The 19,500-nt window shown below is 28.1% G+C and overlaps 1 protein-coding gene across 3 annotated transcripts in view; it reads right to left on the bottom strand.

The window, feature by feature from the left end:
• LOC111031530 (carbonic anhydrase-related protein 10) overlaps positions 1–18,953 on the bottom strand; it is a 111,173-nt gene extending 92,220 nt beyond the window's left edge. For 2 of the 3 annotated variants that reach the window (XM_022311519.1, XM_022311521.1), the window contains exons 1-2: positions 18,739–18,953; positions 18,105–18,193 (exon numbers count right to left, since the gene is read on the bottom strand). In XM_022311519.1, coding sequence (XP_022167211.1) covers positions 18,105–18,171 — 67 coding nt within the window. In that variant the 5' untranslated portion in view covers positions 18,172–18,193; positions 18,739–18,953. Of the gene's footprint in view, positions 1–18,104; positions 18,194–18,715 lie in introns of all 3 variants that reach the window. The other variant, XM_022311520.1, reaches the window with a different exon arrangement.
• Positions 18,954–19,500: the final 547 nt, after the last annotated feature.

Genomic DNA, 19,500 nt, shown 5'->3' with positions numbered 1-19,500 from the left:
AAACATTTTCAAAAAAAAGTTATAGGCTTAACAATTTACAGTAAAAAATTATATTTTATGAATTTGTATAAAATAAAATTGAAACACCACCATGGGAAACTTCAAATGGTATATAATAATACTCTTTAAGAATACTTAAATATTCATAAAATCAGATTTTGAATAAATTCATTATTAAAATAAATAACTGAGGCTCGGTGAATTACCCTGCATATTTTAGAATATATCAAACAATATCTTACATAAAAAAATTAATTATCTATAGTTAAAAAATACGGTGAAATACAAATGAAGAATTAATGTACAATGTAGGCTCAACATGGATTAGTTGTAGCATCAGATATCGTTCTAACAATGAACAGGATAAGTCATCACAAACTCACAAACGATTGTATCATAAGTCCATCTAAGACAAATGGAAAAATGGAGCTGTTTGGACATATATTTAGAGTTTCGACGTTAAAAAAAATTTTTAATTAATAAATTAAAACAGAATATCAATACATTTCATATTATTAATCATAATTAAATTATGGATGTTTGTTTATTTTCATATTTTTTAATAGATTAGAAATTTATTTTATTACTTTTGAATTACTGATGACATATTAACACGTATTTTCTTATCAAACATACATGTTATAATATTTACTAGGTATACAAGAATCGTATTCTCATTATATATCGGTGCACATTCAATATATTTCGGGGTTTTTTTTTTTTTGGTTATTTTTACGTTATTTTGTATTTATATTATATAATATTCCCGCGCCGAGCGTGAGTTGTTAATTATTTTGATGCTGATATAGACGTAGACAGGTTTTCAACCGGGCCACCGCGGGGGTTAAGCCGGTGGACTAGCCAGAGGACTAGGTCTTCTCACTTCCGACCGGGTTTAAAAAAAAAACGTGCACCCAACGTTTGCAGTTTCTCCAAAAGGTTTCTCTGTGGCGCTGCTCATAACTGGTCGAGCCAGCATTAATGTCGAATCAGTAACGAGCTCGCGAGACTCGCAGGAACTCGAACGCCGTACTACGGTGGTGGAGGCCCAAGTAGACACAACGCGGCTGCCACTTACACGCTGCTGTCGACGCCGAGACGTGCGTGTATGTATTATAATAATAGTATTCTGCACACACATCGCAATATTATCTCATATTGGCGATGAAACGTTTCGGGAGACGATTACCTCGAAATCCCGCTGTTTGTCGCAGTTACATTGGCCGCCGCGAGTGTGCAGACGTGCACGGTTAAACCGCCGACGGCAGAAAACTTCGATTTCGACGCGGTCGCAGCGGTGTATGCATAATAATAATAATAATAATAATAATAATAATAATAATATAATGAGCCGCGAGTGTCGAACGCCACCTGTCGCGTGTCAAGAGCGGTTGTCGCGCCCGCCGGTGCCCTGCTCGCTCAGACATTTATGTACGCCAGACGGACGTTAAATTATTATTATTATTATTATTATTATTATTATTATTATTATTATTATTATCGTCTTAACGATGACGGCGATGAACAGCGAACGCGAGCAGGCCGCGATGAGGAATGAACGGTATATACTACGAAACTATAATATTGTTATTATACTACGGTTTCCGGCAGATGGGCTGAATGTTCGCGAAATTCCGCATACGCGTATATATTATTATATGCGAGATCGACGGGTGTCGTGCTTGCCGCATGGCCGACACCTGGTCGCGGAGAAATCGGGTGTTAGATAAGTCGGGGCGGGAGGACGGTTGATAACGCGCCCTGTCCGCATAACTGTTGTTGTAGTTTGGTAGTGATTAATAATTATTATCTAGAAATATAGTTTTTTTTTTTTGGGGGGGGGGGGGCAGAAGGAACGAAGTAAATTTAGATGGAGTGTACATATATAATATATGATCATGCACGATACACGTGCACGACGTGTAGTTGCAATGTATAATGCCTGTAATACAAATTACGCAACTTTGTATTACGTAGAATTCGTAAAGAAAATATAAGTCTCTACTTTTCCCAGTATCCCAAACTATCAGGTTTTAGGTATGTGATTCCATATACTTTAATGCATACAACAAAATGTATACTGCCATACACCTAAAATCTGATAGTTTGTTGGGGGAAAACGCAAAAAACACCCCCCTCGCTACTCTACCGCGTCCCGTAGTGTGTTTTACTACTATTCTGAAAATAAACGTGTGCGTTTATAAGAAAAAAAATAATGGTCAGCATGTTAATAAAACCTTAAATATGTATTTTTAACTAATGTGAAAACTATATTATTTTGAGTTGTATTTAAATGTACAACATTAAATGCTCACGTCGTTTGATGTTGCACACACAGCTTGGTATCGGTAATCCGACAAACATAAAACCAAAAAAGCTAAACGCGTGGTGTCGGTCGTCAGCTATACAACGATGAATGTCTTACAACGTTTTAAATAAAACGGAAAACCAAAAACATTCGAGGAACGCGCGTTTAGCCGTGGCTACTAAATTAAGAAGGGAGATAAAAAATAAAAAAAAATACCGACCATCTAATCGCTGCACGCAGTTGGGTCTATTATTACTATAGGTGTTCATAGATAAATAATAATATAAAAATCCTTTTATGCGATCTTGAAGCCACGAAAAAAATTGTGTGGAAACCGCGAAAGAGGGCACTCGCAGATAAGAACGAGGGGCGAAAAAAACCCTTACCGCTCTGTATACCACTTCGATGGTAATTATTAGAACCGCGATTACGGGGAGTTTAAACGGTCTCCGTCTGTTCTCTTACCCGCCGACGCCGATAAAAACGAGATTTCCTCGAAAACGACGAAAGCTTTTCATCGAGGCCGTAATCAGATGACTTCCCTCATCCTTCTTACGCGCATTACACGGACCCATTTAAACTGCGGAAGCTATGAAAAATCTATTGAACGGGCTATAAAAATAAAAAAACATTATATAATAATATACTTTCCTCAGGCATCATATTATACGCTGACGCGTTTCGAACTATACCTACTTTAAGCGGTCGCTGATAAGTTATTATTTGCGAGTTCTATGCAAACGGTGGATACGAGGTGATGGGTGCGAACTGTTTTTAATAAACCAGATGGACGGTATAGGTAGATAACACGCGCGATATTTGATGTCACTTTGTCCTGTCCAAAATCACTTATCGATGGATTGTGGTTAAGATTAAATATTAAGACGTATAGAATGGCCTGCGCCATATTTAAGTCAATTTTAATTTCTTCATAGATTATATTGTAAAAATCAATTTAGATTAATTATTATTTATTGCTGTACTTTAATTGTAAAATATAAAAACAATACATTAAAGTTGTATTTTGAATACAAATAGATTATTTATTTATTTGATAACGTTACAGGCACAGTAACAAATTTTATCATATTTTATAACTATTTTGATTAATCAAAATACAAACGCCTGCACGTGGAAAAAGATTTCAATGTATAAACATGAATCCATAAATGCAAACTTTGTCTTTCAACATCGAAAGTTTGAAAGCTTATAAAAGAAATACAGAGGTGACTAAAAAGATTTCTGATTTTTACTAAAAATCTATTTCTTTATTTTTTTATCTTTTTTTTACGTATATAAATTATTCTAATCCGGAGATCAAAACTTTTTTAGGAAGTTTTGAGCTCATTTTTAATGCATTTATAACTTTGTTCTATACTTTAAGCTAGAAAATAGAAATTTTCACAAAAGAATATGTTAAATTAAATTAGAATTATTTCTTAGGTCTAATTGATTTTGTACAATATTTTACTACAAGCCATTTTAAATGTTAATGAAGGGAATGTCTGTCTTTCAAGACGGCGTTATGTATAGGCAATTCAACAACATTGATGGTGTGATAGTGATTACCTCGTTATTAAATATTATGCAATCATGTACAAAAATTGATTAAAATTTTTTCATCAGTTGATTAAGAATTTGGCCAGAAGGTTTAAACATGTATAAAATACCATTATTGATTTTAATTAAGTACATATTTTATACGATACACCATTGAATTTTAGACCATTTTTGTTAATTGCCTTTTCTGAGAAATTTGAGCTGTTTAAAGTAATAAACTATTTATAATTATTACCTGCACAGTAATTTATACTATAATGAGAGTTCCTTAAACTTTTGTTTTTACTTTTTGGTATGTGTACTTAAGATTTCTTATTAAAATATAGTGTATATTGATTTTATGTCTGACATACTGAACTTCTTCACAACAAGGATTGAATACATTATTTTGGAATGATTCATTTTAGAAGCATTTTACATCAACATTATTTGAAGTTAAAATAAATATACAATTTTTTCGTCTTACAAAATTTATTTTCAAGAATACAAAGTAAATATTGTACTTTATACCGACATTTTATTTTACAACTGTTAAACCGTGAGTTATAATTGCTAAAAAATTACAGTTAACCTAGATAATAACAAATTAGTGTTATAACTATGGATGAAAAATTAAATAATTGTATTATAACATTTGTATTTCTAATGCAATGTATTCATTTTTTTTTTTTTAAATTTCTTCGATACCTTAAATTGAATTGTAGAGTGTGGACTACGAGTTCTGATTGATTTCATAGTTACTAATTTATCGGCTACACATTCACGTCCGTAACTAGGTTAATGGTATGAACTTTGTTTTGGTCATTAAAAATTCATACCAATATTAGTAAAATCTAACAACTGAATTTATTCATAAATATTATACTGAAATCTGAAATAAACCATAATGAGCACAAAAACTATATATATTTCTTGTGGTTAACCCATTCCAAATTCTAAGGACATAAATATAATTGAATAATAATTTATCGTGAATAAATTATCGTATATAGGCGTGTTGTGTTTGTAGTTATATATAAGTAAGCAAATACTCTTTAGTCAAAGTCAAATATTTGTTAGAATAATAAATAAAACTACAGTTATTTAATTCAAAAATGTATGAAAAATTTGATATTTTTAATATGCATTCATATTCCATTTCATATAAATATTATATTATCGTTATGTGCATACTTGTGGGAATTGTTGTTGAATCTATAAGTATTATTTTTATATAGTTTGAAACTCCATTTTTTAATATTACAAAACCAAAAGTAAATAATACCAAGGAAGTTGAGTTGACTTGTGAGTGACATTCACGTGTACTTAAGAAAAAAAAATATTCATGTACAACAAATTTAAACTATCTAACTTCATAACTTCACTCAAAAACATAATAATTAACGCGGATTATTTGCACACCATAAACTGCTATGACTTTTATGTAGAATATTATGTTTGGATAGACTACATTCAGTAGAGTGCCTACGTATGCAGACTGTGTTGTTCATTGAATCATAAACATAACATGATGGTAATATTGGCCTGAGATAATAATGAACGAGTCCTTAGCTTTGAATTGCATTTTTTATTTTTCGATAATTTCGATATAACGTAAACATAAAACTATCGAAGTATGTGTAAATCGTTTTCGGTGAAACCGAAGCGAAAAAGGTCGTTCAATCTGTTTTAATGGCATAGGCAATTTTAAATCGGCTGCTTTGGCGACAATTTTACTTTTCTGAGACCGCGTGCATATAGTAGCTTAGAGTTGGAAAATGAAAAAAAAAAAAATGTATGCATAATATAAACGAGCCCTATGAAACAATTACCACTGGTGACTCAAGTGTCAGCACGACGTCGCTTATTAGAACGCGCGAGGAATGTGCAGTTTATGGCACCGGCGAATGGTTTCGAAATGCACGAACGGTTGGCATCGTTCCCCGAATCTCAGAAGTGAGAACTACTACAACGACCATTATTGCTCTTATATTTTTTTTTTGTATTTTTGTGTGTGTGAGTTGTTTTTTTTTTTTACTATATGAATCTCTCGTTCCGGTACGGTGCACCGGAGTGTTTCTACGTCGGAAGAAATATAGGAAATAATATAATAACTGGTTCGCAGCACACGCACACGGAAGAGACTTTTGCTTCAGCGATTCGCAATCAACTTGGTCCTTAGACGAAAAACAACAGCTTTCGTCCGCATCACGGAGTCTATATAATAAACATCCGTATATACCTCATACGTATAGCCAATGCGTGTGTGTGGGTGTGTGTGTGTATGTGTGATAGGTCTGTATGGATGTGTGTGTGTGTGTGTGTGTGTGTGTGTGTGTGTGTGTGTGTGTGTGTCTGTGTGTCTGTGTGTAATAAACGATACCGGCTGCCTCGAGGGCGAATCGGCGTTAGGTCGAATTATTTTTATTTCTAAAAATACTATATCCTACATCAGAAGGGCTGAGCAGAACAACAGACTGCGACTGGACATGTTATCGACATTTCTATATTTTATACACATATAAATATGAAACAAGTTTCAACTTATCTGCCTTTAATGTATTCACATTATTACATTATATAAACTTATTAGGGTGACTGAAATTATAGGCTTTCTGACCACGGAACCCATCGCACTTATAATATTATGTGAATATTACGAATGTACTTAATTGATTTCGTAACATACTGATATGGAAAGCAAAAAGAGTTTCATGGGTCATTCAATTAAAATCCTTAAATCTGGCACCATGAACTATTTCATAATAATATAAATAAAAATAAGTGCAAGTGTACAAACTGTGATTTTATATGTATACTTTTTTTAATTTAACGCAAGTAGAAACGAAAAATTGCTTTTAAAATAACTAAATAACTTGACACCATATCATATAAAATATATTTTTCTAAAAACTGTAGTGACTGTAAAGTTTTAAGTTCCTATGAATGATATTTTTATAATTATAATAAAATAACTCAAATTGATATTTTTCGATTATATATCCAATTTTCACAGTAATTTCTTAAAATGTTTACAAAAAACTATATATGGGCATTTATTTATATTTTTAAATAAACTAGATATACTTAATAAGAAAAACCTTTTATAAAAATTTGCAATCTTTAATTTTTAAATTATTTGCAAGTTGATTTGATTTTTTTTAAATTTGAACTTTATACCTCATAATAAAACAATAGGCCTATGTAAGTTAAAATATTTTTAAATTGCTATTAAAGCAATTTATATGGAACATTGTACTAAATTTTTAAACTTTTGGGCAGCACTCAAAAATGGTTATCATTAAAAAAAAAGGTAAACTAAAAAACTTCAAAAATTTCAAATGATTATAAATAGCTTAAAATTAGTCTAAATAATATGTTGTGTCATAATAATGTATAAAAAATAATATTTTAAGTAATATTTGACTGTTTAAAGTTGCTACGATTACAATTTAAAGTCCTAAGGAAATTAACTAATCTTTTTCTATGATACTCAAATAAAATATTTTTTCAAACATCCAAGTCTGTGATTGATAAATTTAATTACATTTTTATAAATTAAATTATCACCCTTTACTTTACTCATTCTTTGTGGTCAGTTTATTATTTCAGTACAGTTTATGATAAACTGAAATCATTATAAATATAGCCAAACATTTTAGTTACCCAATACTAACTATACAATGAACATTATATCATATTGTATAATGTACTTTATACATATAATTATAATAACAGAATTAATGATAATCAAATAAATGTGTTGCTCTCGGATGATTTAAATTCCAATTTAAGTTCATGAACTAATTTTTATTAGATTCAGTGCAGAGAATTACAATGTCAAACATATCTCTTAGAAATAATTCGAGTATTTTATATGATAATAAATGTATAAACCTCTGTTATACAACATCCATGCATTAATATTTACTAATTCAAATATTCTGAAAAAAGTTATGTATGAGTAAAATTGTATACGCATAAGCTTCCTTGATATTGTATTTATTTACAATCATTAAAATACTGATTTTCGTCTGAAAGAATGAAAACCAAATTGAGTTTACGCACCGAAACGAATGCACATCGAATTAGATAGCCCTAGATACAGAAGAAAATAATTCTTTGTTCGTCCAGTTTAGACAGACAATCGTAATTGGCAATACTTCCGAATTGTTTTTAATTAAGATTTTTTAGTGCCATTTCTATTTTATTTTTTTTGTCTCTTACCTCCGATCAAAGATCCGATTAAAACCATAACAATAATAATAATAATATCAAACACTTGGTCAACATTGTTTGAGACTCTTGTCTGAATTCAAATATATATAACCGATTGGTTGGGTTAGGAATGAGGAGCTTAAAATTGCATTTTAAACTCCGTCACGTCTCGCCCTGCCGTTCTTTCATGCCGTATGCTGCAAGCCTGAAAATGTCTTTACTTCAAATAACATGTAAATTAGATTACTACACGACGGTTTTTTTGCTTTTTTAAAATAAAACTTCGACAACACAATTGATCGTGACGTATGTTTGACTTTCGTAACCCGAGAACAAAAAAAAATATTCCGTGTATATGAGTCAAATAGAACAGTACCTATACTATAATAGTCGGAAGCATTGACACGTGAATGCAATAAGTGTCTTCATTTCTCTATGTTGAAAACTAAAAAACAACACTACAGGTTATAAACTGCATAATAATAAATTATTTTAGACGTGCTACCCTCGAAGACACGTTGCGACTAAAACAGTTGAATAAGTAATAAGTCATAAGACACAATTTGTTTTAAATGTAATAAGCTGTATAGACTATAAAAAACAATTTACCTATTGATAAGAAATTATCATAAATCTACTACCGTAACATTTTTATTGGTTATCCGTAGAAATAATTTCTGTGATAGAATGCATGGAAAATAAATTATAAAATAAAATAATGAAGCATTTTACAATGTACTCTTGATATGTGTTTGTGTTATATAACTCAATCAATTTCTATGATGGCTTTTTGTTAGCAAAATATTTTTAATGGTAAGTAATAAACATCCCGGAAACCTCGATCTTATAAGATCTTAATAACATTTTCTAAACCGCTATTTTTACTTATGTATAATATAATTATAGTACCTACTAAATAAGCAGTCTAGAATATATTATATGAGTTAATGACATTCTCATTTTTCATTTTTTTTTTTTTTATATTGTACTTGTAAAAGTGGTGGAAAATAGAAGTTTAATCAAATGAGCAAAATATTGTTGTATTTAGTAAAAAATGTTTTACTAAAAAAATTTCTAGAACAATTTTAAATAGCAGTACCTACCAATATATATAAAAAAAATAGAACTTAAGAAATATGAATGAAAATTTTTTCTTAAGACGTTACAGCGTATTTATATATAAAGTCTATACATTTTGAAAACACACAACAATAATTATATTTATGTCATTTAATAATGGCTTATTCTAAAAAGTAATAACATTATTACAATAGAATTTAAGGATTTTCTTTTACTAATATAAAATAATGTTGATATATTATTATTTCTCCAAAATACAAAATATAAATAAGACATAATCATACGCCTGATAAAATAACACGTAAGTTGGTTTTTAAATGTATCCAAATAGTAATATGTTAATTGAACATAAAAGATAATATTTATTATTATGGGTAGGTATAATATATTGTTATGATTTGTTAATTTTAAGTAAAAATTGTAAACATATTTCTAAGGGTAACATATTAATTCCAGTTTATATTATTACAATTCAATAAAAATATATTATCCATACATTAGTATTACGTAAATATTTTTACATGATTGAAATAATCCATGTTTTTAAAAAATCTATAAAATTAATAACCAATAGGTAGATTATTTTATTTGAAGATCATAATATACAAATGATGTTACATACCTACGTAACTATAGATAAAATAATAATTTATAATGCAATTTCTCATTGGATTATATAACTATTGAATATTTAAATGTAATGTTGATTTCATACAATTTTAAATCCTTTAATATTTAGTTAACATCTACTGGTTAATAATTATCACATATAACTCAAAATTGTATAATATTCACATGTTCTTATGAAAAACGTGTACTTATACATATTTTACACATACTCATTTCCCATAAACAAAAAAAACAATTTAATTAATTATTGTTAGCTCTACAATTTTTTTTAGAAATTGAAAATAATACATTTTTTTATGATAATATGCATTGATGTAATTTTGCTAACAATGAATTTCCAGAAATATTTGCAAATGACAAATGTAAAAAAATGCTTCACCTTTGAAGTACCTATCAACGAAATCAATAATATAAATCGTTGCATTCAAATAAAATGTATGATAAAATATACTTAGTTTAATAGTTTAATACATTATTACAGTGTCAGTATTACCATATATATTATATAGCTTTATTAAAAGTACTTGAAATTCTAACATAATATCTCAAAATGTAAATTTTGATATCTCTATGTTAAAAAATTCTGTCATATTACTTTTACAAAATATGTACAAAAAAATATTTGTTACATTATAATAGCTCTCTGTACGAGTCTGATGGAATTTGGAAAATGAATAATATGTTACAAACATTTTTTCAACATTTTAGTCTTCGGAACGTTCTTCTAAAGATTCGGAAGTATTTTAGGATCATTATCATTTCCAAAATGTATCAGGAGGGTACATTATACCATCATTTCATGTGAATAATTTCAATTTATAAAATATCACACTAAGCTATAAATAATTATTGTAATCTTAGTGAATCAACAAACTTAAGACATTTATACACATTGATAATGTGCATAGATAAATAATAATAGTTAAATGGGCTTACTGAAAACTGAAAAAAAACATTTTCCACGCTTTAGGTTACGTTGGGAAAAAATAGCGAAACGTTTAAAGTTTAAACGAAGAGGATAAAAAAAATAGAATAAAATACTTTCATTGGATTGATTGAAGAGTATAAGCTTTGGGCGTTCCGCTTAAAAGATATGAGGCTATTTTCTTATCAAGATATAAGGTTGATTGACAGTATTTTACCCACCTACGGTGGGCGAAAGAGAGGTAAAAAATGAAGAAAACCTATATCTACTGTTTTTTTAAATTTTTTTTACCTTTTATTTCACACTAAAACAAAAAAAACTCAAGTTGATTGATCGACTTGTGGGTGTAACCACATAAAATCTCCAACAGTTTTTGCCACTAATTACAGGTGGTAATATACTGTAATACATTCTGTTTTCAGAGGTAAATATTGTAATACAATAACCCCGTATTTGAAGATCATATAGTACACATTCGTGTTTTCTAGTTAAAATAAAAATATCCAAGTGTCTTAACGTTAGTGCTTCAAAAACTTTGATAGACTCGGTTAATTATGGTAAAATTTCTATTCATAAAACGTTGTTTTTCATCAACCACTGGTGTATTATTAAATCTGACTGACAAGACAATCTATCAAAGTCTACTTACTGAAAACTTCCTACAATATAAACACATTTCCCCGGAAAAACAACAGATTAATTCACTTCGCTCTTAATACTTTTACCACCTTTAAAATAATTATAGAACCTATTTTCTTGTGCCTCCATGGCATTGTTAAGTTGAGATTCTGGACAATTTTTTTTTTTATTCCAGTTTTATTTTATTTTCACGTCATGTAATGGCTAGTTAAATTTTAAAACATGAACCCTATATTTACTATAATTTAGTAGTTTCGTAAGACATATCACAATATTTTACTGTACAACAGACATTTGACACTTCGATTGATATGTGCGTATTATGTATGTAGGTCTTATAATATTGATTTGGTAAAGTATATTGTATAATAAAACGATATTAGTATTTTATTTGATTCATTGAAGAATCATACAATACTGACTTGGGAATGTCCGAATGTATACATTTAAAAATAAAAACAACGAAATTATGTCATATTAAAATTTACCAAACAAGTAATTTGAATATAATATAAATTATAGTTAAATAAAAATGAGATTCAATTAGTTAAGACATGTCGATTTCATAATTATTTACTATGAGAAACATAAAATTTGATTCATTATAATATTAGTAGCTTATCTAAACGCACTTTGTAATTGTATAAAATGCATTATTGTTTATTTATAACATACTTTTACTTCAGCCTCGTGTGTAGGTATGGTATTATACAATTTCTATATGCAGTCATGGACAAAAGCTGCATGTTCACAACATGTCTGCGTGGAAAAGCTTTTCCGGGTAGATAAAGCTTCGGTTGCACGAGGGTAAAGTATAGGAACGAAAAAAAAATGTAGAGGGAGGGAATTACTGTTTAAAAGGTTGGGCATTTTAACCGGAACTGTGGGAGGGGGTTAGTTTTCTTATCTAAAACAGGAATGAATAATGATTGCCCAAGACCGGAACAAACGTACAAAACGCTATCCTCTGAGTTATATTTTCAACAACAAAATCAATTGTGTCACCAATATTCATAAAAAATAAAAATACATTGCGATAAATTATTGATAACGAGTTCAGATGTATTTTATTGCAACATTATGAAGGCAGTCGAAATGTCACTATTGTAAAATACTAAAATGTAAGTGACCCATTCTACATAAGGTCGTACATTATTAAAAAGAAACATGTTCGTATAGTTTATTTCCCCTATAAACCTTCTTAAGTGGGTAATCATATTAATAATATAGATAGTGAAACACAGTAAAATAAAACAATAATATCATGTTATAAGAATCAGATTTGCTTTATTTTACATACCGAAATGAGTTAAATACATGTTATCATATATAGTCTACTTCACGACAACATACATTAATCGAATGAATATTTGATTCCATGTTATTGATTATTCCATTCTATGAAATTAAATTAATGGATCAATATTATAAATACAAAATATTTGACATTGTGTTGGTACGTATTTTACTTCTCATCCATATAGTTTGATACCAATGGTTCTAGTATAAGATAATTATTTCTTGGTATACCTATCTACTATATTATATCCTACAGATTATTTCCTACTAGTACAATTAAAAAACGCTGAACTCGGAAAGTTAATTTCCACAAAACTAATTATTAATCATAGAATAATTTTAATTTTAAGCTCGTATAAAAAGCAATGATGAAAAATAAATTTCAAAATAGTTTAATGAAGTTTTATATGAAAAAAAATTGTATGTATAAACACTTTATAAAATTATCAATTTAAAGAAGTTAAAATTATACATATAATCTATACGAAAAAAACTCTAAAAGTGCCTCAAAAATGTGACAATGGAAAATAACTTAAAAACATTCCAACACGTAGTAGAACTCTCATTGGATGCCCTTAAAATCTTTGTACTTACCAAAAATAAATATGAAAAGTTAAATATAATATTATGATACATTTATAACGGGGTTGGTATTATTTAAGTGTTTATAGAATTAACTATTATTTGACCTAAGGATGAGTTTTAAAAAGATAGAGTACTTAATGTGTTTAATGAAGCGGACGCGAAGAAGAAAATTGCCGGTTAAAAGTGGTTTACCGTGATTAGAGAGCATCCATCAAACCGACGCTCCTGACATCGAACTTGTCTGATGGCTTTTACCGTGTCTGCCACAGAAAAAGTTTTTCGATTCTCAACTTTTACGGATCAGTTAACCAGAATGAAAAACTTCGATACGTGGGAAAAAATAAAAATGCTTAACTGGCTCATAAACTTAAAACTTGCCTAATTGTAAGTATCTGACAAAACTATGTAAACAGCATTAATCTAGTTCGGAACATTTCGAAATGATATAGACCTAAATTTAACAAATACGCGACAAATTTGGTCCAAAATATTTTTGGTCATAAATATTCACATGCTTGCTTAAACTACTAGATGAATTATTTTTTATTTTGTTGGGAAAAGAAACTTTGAATCGTACAACATAATAGGTAAATAAATATATATATATATATATATATATATATATATATATGTATATGTATTTAAACATAACAAATACGTGATAACACTTGAATATTGAAATCGTTTTAATGTAATTTTAACTTTTAAACAAGTAAGTATTATAAAAAAAACTTTTCAAATTTTCAGTGACATAATTTTATCACGATAGATTAAAAACTCTTTACTCGAGTAGTTATACATTTAATAATGATAGGGATTTTCGAGTACATGTGCTTAAAATTGGAATGTATTTAATAATCTAATTATTTTAAAACAAATTATGAAGTACATTCCACATTTTTAATATATGAATTATTCCTAAGCCAAATGGTGGATTCTATATGTTTCTTAAAGTTTCTAAGCAGTAATATTCTACAATTTCAGATATTACGTCTCTCTTTTCTTGTGATCTTATAAGGTTATTCTGGATAGTTTGGAAAAGCTAAAATAAGCCTTTGTTCTGAGAAAATCTTGTTAGAAGTTTGCAATGAAACAACTTTAAATAGTTATTTCATGAAAACCATTCAAGAATACTAGATTTTTTAAACCTTTGATTCACACAAAAGTGTAATCTAATTGTTTACACACTGCTTTAAATTGTATGGCCGTAATATTTGTGTGTATAAACTAAGTGGTAGTATGCAAATTTTTATTTTCAATATAATATTACATGTATATTACAATCAATTATAAAATGAGCATACGTATACTTTATATTTGTAATAGATGCAATAATTAATGAACAAGAATTGTCCAAAAACGCTAAATAATTATATATTGAGTTGAGTCAACTCGGATAGTATTTACTAATTAACAATTCAATATTTAAGCCATTAAATCATAAATAACAACAATTATTTTTTAAGAATTAGCGAGACCTAAATTGGCAATATTTTTTTAAGTATTTTCATTTTTATAGGTTTTCCGATGTAAATGCATTGGGGATTGAGTAAGTGCAAAGTAAGTATTGCAAACCATAAAATAAAACCTTATTAGTGGCTTCGTGTAATTTTTCCCCGTTTATTTGTCTACGTCTAGCTGATGCGTCTTGTCTTATTGCTTATATTTATATTTACACAAATCAATCTAATTTTAATTTTAAAAAAATGCGCTTAAACACAATTCCATTAAAAACTTATCGTTAAGATTTTATACATACTAATAGAAAACAAAATACAAACAACGTCTTTATGGATTTAGATTTAAAATGCCGTTATGAATATTGTGCCGGGCTATAAGTTCTCCTAACTTCTAACATACCTGCGGCTACGGTATAGTACTTGGTATTGTAATTTGTAATATAGTTTGTCTTTGAACTTGTAAACCTAAACATATTTTACCAGATGACGAATTTCATCTAATAACATATCTGGAACCAGCGATGACACCGTTTTATCCACTCACCTCGTGCACATATTGTGAGAATTCCTTTCGTGGTTGTCTTTGCATAAAATCCACAATAATAAACCACCCTTAGTTTCAACCCCAGAAAACGACCGAGGACACTTTACTAAAGATATTTGATAACCCATTATAAATTATTCAACTATGTCAACATGATCCACATTGTATACCTACATCGCTTGTATATTACATAGGTACTTCCAAAGATTGCACAGTCACCAAAACATTCACGAAATGGACACGTTTGCACTTTAAACTTACTTAGTTGTTACGGAAAGTAATTAAAGTATTTTTTTAATACTGATTTATTCTCAAGTAATTTTTAACTTAAGGATTTATACGTTATACCATATTAATATTATATTCATGATTCGATTTTTTTTATGAATTTTCCTGTTCTTCCCTTATTTAGATATTTGAAGCAACATAATATACGTAGTTATACAATACATTTTTGTGGTGCAAATTATAGCATAACTATTTGAACAATTTAGACAAGATGGAATACAAATACATCTAGTGCATAGTTTGATAAGATATTTCAGCGAAAAAAAAAACCCGATTAATATGCATTTATAAAATATCGAAAAAAATGTTTAATTTACTATAATAATTATTATAATAATTACTATAATTATTTATACAGGTATACTTAACAATAATATATTTTATTCAGCATGTAAATTATATCGATGGTGTATCTTATCTTTTTTTTTAATTGCATTACAGTAGAGATAAACGATAAAAACGTTTTAGTTTATAGGCTATAATATAATGTAGTTACAAATAATAATCAGAGAAATGTAAGGAATCAATAATGGGTGTGAATAGTATAATGAAACATACTTTTAAAAATAAAAACCAGAGAACACTCTCTGCTGTTTAGAGGGTTTCGAGTGGATAATTTCGCAACAATAATGGAAATAAACGTATTGCATTTGAATCCAACAATAAATAGTTGTATTAAACAATTAATTCTAAATGATGGAGAGATGTGGATTAGCAGCTATTTCTAAGGATCATTTATGTTATATTGAAATTATATTAATTTTTTTTTTATATTATTTGCATTTTCTTATTAATTTGATAGATTGACCAAATAGTCAAGAACAGAGAATAGCTTAAATTTTTTTCTGGTTCTTAATATAAATTGCTTAAAATTAGTCTAAATATTATTTGAAAATTTAATATTGTTCGCAGAAAATAATGATACAATAAAAAGTTTTATATCTCTACGATTAATATTTTTTTGAATTACAATAAAATAACTAAAGCGATTAAGGAGAAATCGTTTATGTTCGTTTATGTATCCAAGTTCGTTACAACTTCAAATGCTCAATAAAAAATCCCAAAGTGGTTTTGATATTTTTCATGCTATATTGACCGAGAAATATAAACGTTAAAATATAAATAGCTTACAGAAACCCCAAAATATTTCAAAAATTATGTTAGACCTACAAAAAAAATATTTGGTGAACATTTTAAAGTTTTACAATATTTTCTTTTCTTTTTACGAAAGTAAATTATGCGATAAAATGGTGTTGTGTAAATATTCCCATACTCCCATTTTCAAGTTTTTTCAATCATTAAGGGAAGTAGATACTGAGTACCTACTACTGACTTTTTTTTTTTATTTTTGACAAAGAAATTCAACCAAATTTAATGAACTTGGTAACCAGCTTCGATAACTACCCTCAATGTCGAACGTTGTAGAAAAACTTTAAGGAAAATCACTAAATAAGGGTAACAAAATAGGTACACATCATTAAAAAACCAATAATATTATACTCGTCGCACCACTCCAAATCTAAAATACATTCAGAGTAATTGATATAAATAAAATAATATATTAATTTTTTAATTTTTTAATTCTTTAATTTGGTGTACCATCTAATATATACAAAATGTATAAACGATTTCATTATATTTTAACTGAATATTCAACAAAATACTCAAGTACCTATAACTATAAGAACCAAAATTACTAACATATACAAGTATCGGACTTTTTTTGTATTCACCAATACCACTCAATGATGGTCTATTATTTATTTTAAATATGTCAATTGACAAATACTTTCATATTATGATGAAACTAAACCAATCAAATATTATGCAATTATTTCGATATGAAAATTACTACCAATTACAATCAAGTTTTTAAATAATTGCATTCGTCAAAAATCAAAATTATTGTACTCTGTTAAAATAACATGGAAAATAAGTAAACAAGACTAAAATTATTTACTTTAAATAAAAAAATATCATTCACGAGAATTGGGTTTAAAAGGGTTAAGCAAAATCTCAAGGGTTCGACTGCCAAGAGTGACGGGTTGAAACACTATCACGTTTAAAATCGAAATTCCTGACACTATAAAGTTGTTGCTAAGGTATTCCTATCCTTTAGGGATCTTTTCACGCTAACCTGATAGACCGGATTCAAAAGAGGTAAGAGGTAACTTATCAAATTACAGTTTAAACTTTGGAGTCAAGAAAAGTATTTTTGGAACATTACATGACAAATTTTAAATCGCCATCAAACATTTTTTTTTGTTACAAGAATTTAATGTGTTATCACTGTGAGTTATTTTAAAGATGTAAAGTTTATAATTATTTTTAGAATAAATTACTATAGCAGACATAATTTGAAGAAAAAAAATGGTATTTAATAAATTCTAATAAAACATTTTTCTCGTAGAATTTTAGTTTTAAACCAAAATAAATTCTACACATGTTTTCTTTACACAATTCATTAATTTCCAAAATAATAAGAAATATAATTATAATAATCGATTTAAATTTTATATCTTTCGGATATAGTGTAAAAGAAAACTAATTCAAATTCTAAGTTATCACTATTATTATATTTTTACTCACCCCAATTTCCGAACGCCAGTACAAGACCAAAATGTAATACTAGTAATTTGATTGAATTTGAAATCATGATGAAATCGTGTGGTTCAATTCTAAAAAAAAGTTTTACATTACAATTAAAAGCTTTACTTGCTGAATTCGTTTGAACATGACAATGGTTTTAAAGCGAATAATATACATATATATCAAATGTTGAGAAAATATTTGAATAATATATTTAGCGATAAATTAATATTATACATATAATTATCCTTAAACATGTTATTTGTTCGTGTGTGATTAATACCAAGAAATTTAAATATGCACACGAACAAACCTATTTATTTTAAAAGAATAAAAATCGAATTCTTAAAATGAACGTGAGTAATGTTTTCAATAAAACCTTCGATAATTGCATTTTATAAATCGTAGAAACAATTCTATTTGTTGTTTTGATAATGATTTCAAGACAAAAAATGGATCCAAATAATGTTTTAATAATTATATTTATTATAGTTACGTTATATATTATATTTATACCTCTATCAGTATTTTAAAATATATTATATCATTTATATCCAGACATTATTATATATTAATATGATTATCAATATAAGACTTCAGGTATCACTTACTGCGTCTTTATGCTTTGACATACCTGTTTCGTAAATATATAGATTACCTATAGATGTTCTTTATCATTTTATTTGTGATACATTCTATTTTTTACTATACATTTTCAATACAGATTAATATTAATTTTTTTTTTTTTTAATTGTTTACGAAATATTTCGTAATCGGAAAAATGCACAAGCAACGCGATACAGTCCCGGTCTGCGAGTTTGAAGCCAACTGGCCAACGTGCTGACAACGTGATTGGTGTGTCGCACAACCGCGCAGGACTGAAGCGTCGGAGTATAAGACGCCCACATCCCTTCGCACACGCTCACTAAACGAACGAAACAATTTACGAAAAAAGTCGTGGTGATTCGTGAAACTAATTTTCAACAATTTAATTCATTCGTCCGCGAAAAAACAAATAGGTAATAGATAAGTAAACGTATTAATCAAAAACGGTTTATGAAACTTGACGTGTTTCCAAATCAAAGTTATTATTTTATTTAATTTAACATGTCGAAATACTAACCACTTTTTAGAATACAAAACATAATATTATTATATAACCACAAATATATTTTATCGTTTGAAAATTGTTTCTGAAGTCGAATATAAAGCCTTTTTTCTGATTAATCTTGATAAGCAGTTAGTATAAAAATAAAACAGATGCCAAATACTATGTTTTCAAGGGATCTTAATTGGTTGTAAAACTTGAAAATATTATTTATGAATTCTATGAATTTCTTAAGACAAATTGAATGATATTTCTTATAATATTTCCAGAAAAAAATGCGGATATAAC

Source organism: Myzus persicae, unplaced genomic scaffold, assembly GCF_001856785.1.
Source record: "Myzus persicae strain clone G006 unplaced genomic scaffold, MPER_G0061.0, whole genome shotgun sequence".
Lineage (NCBI taxonomy): Eukaryota > Metazoa > Arthropoda > Insecta > Hemiptera > Aphididae > Myzus > Myzus persicae.
This window is presented reverse-complemented; position numbering and strand designations above follow the sequence as displayed.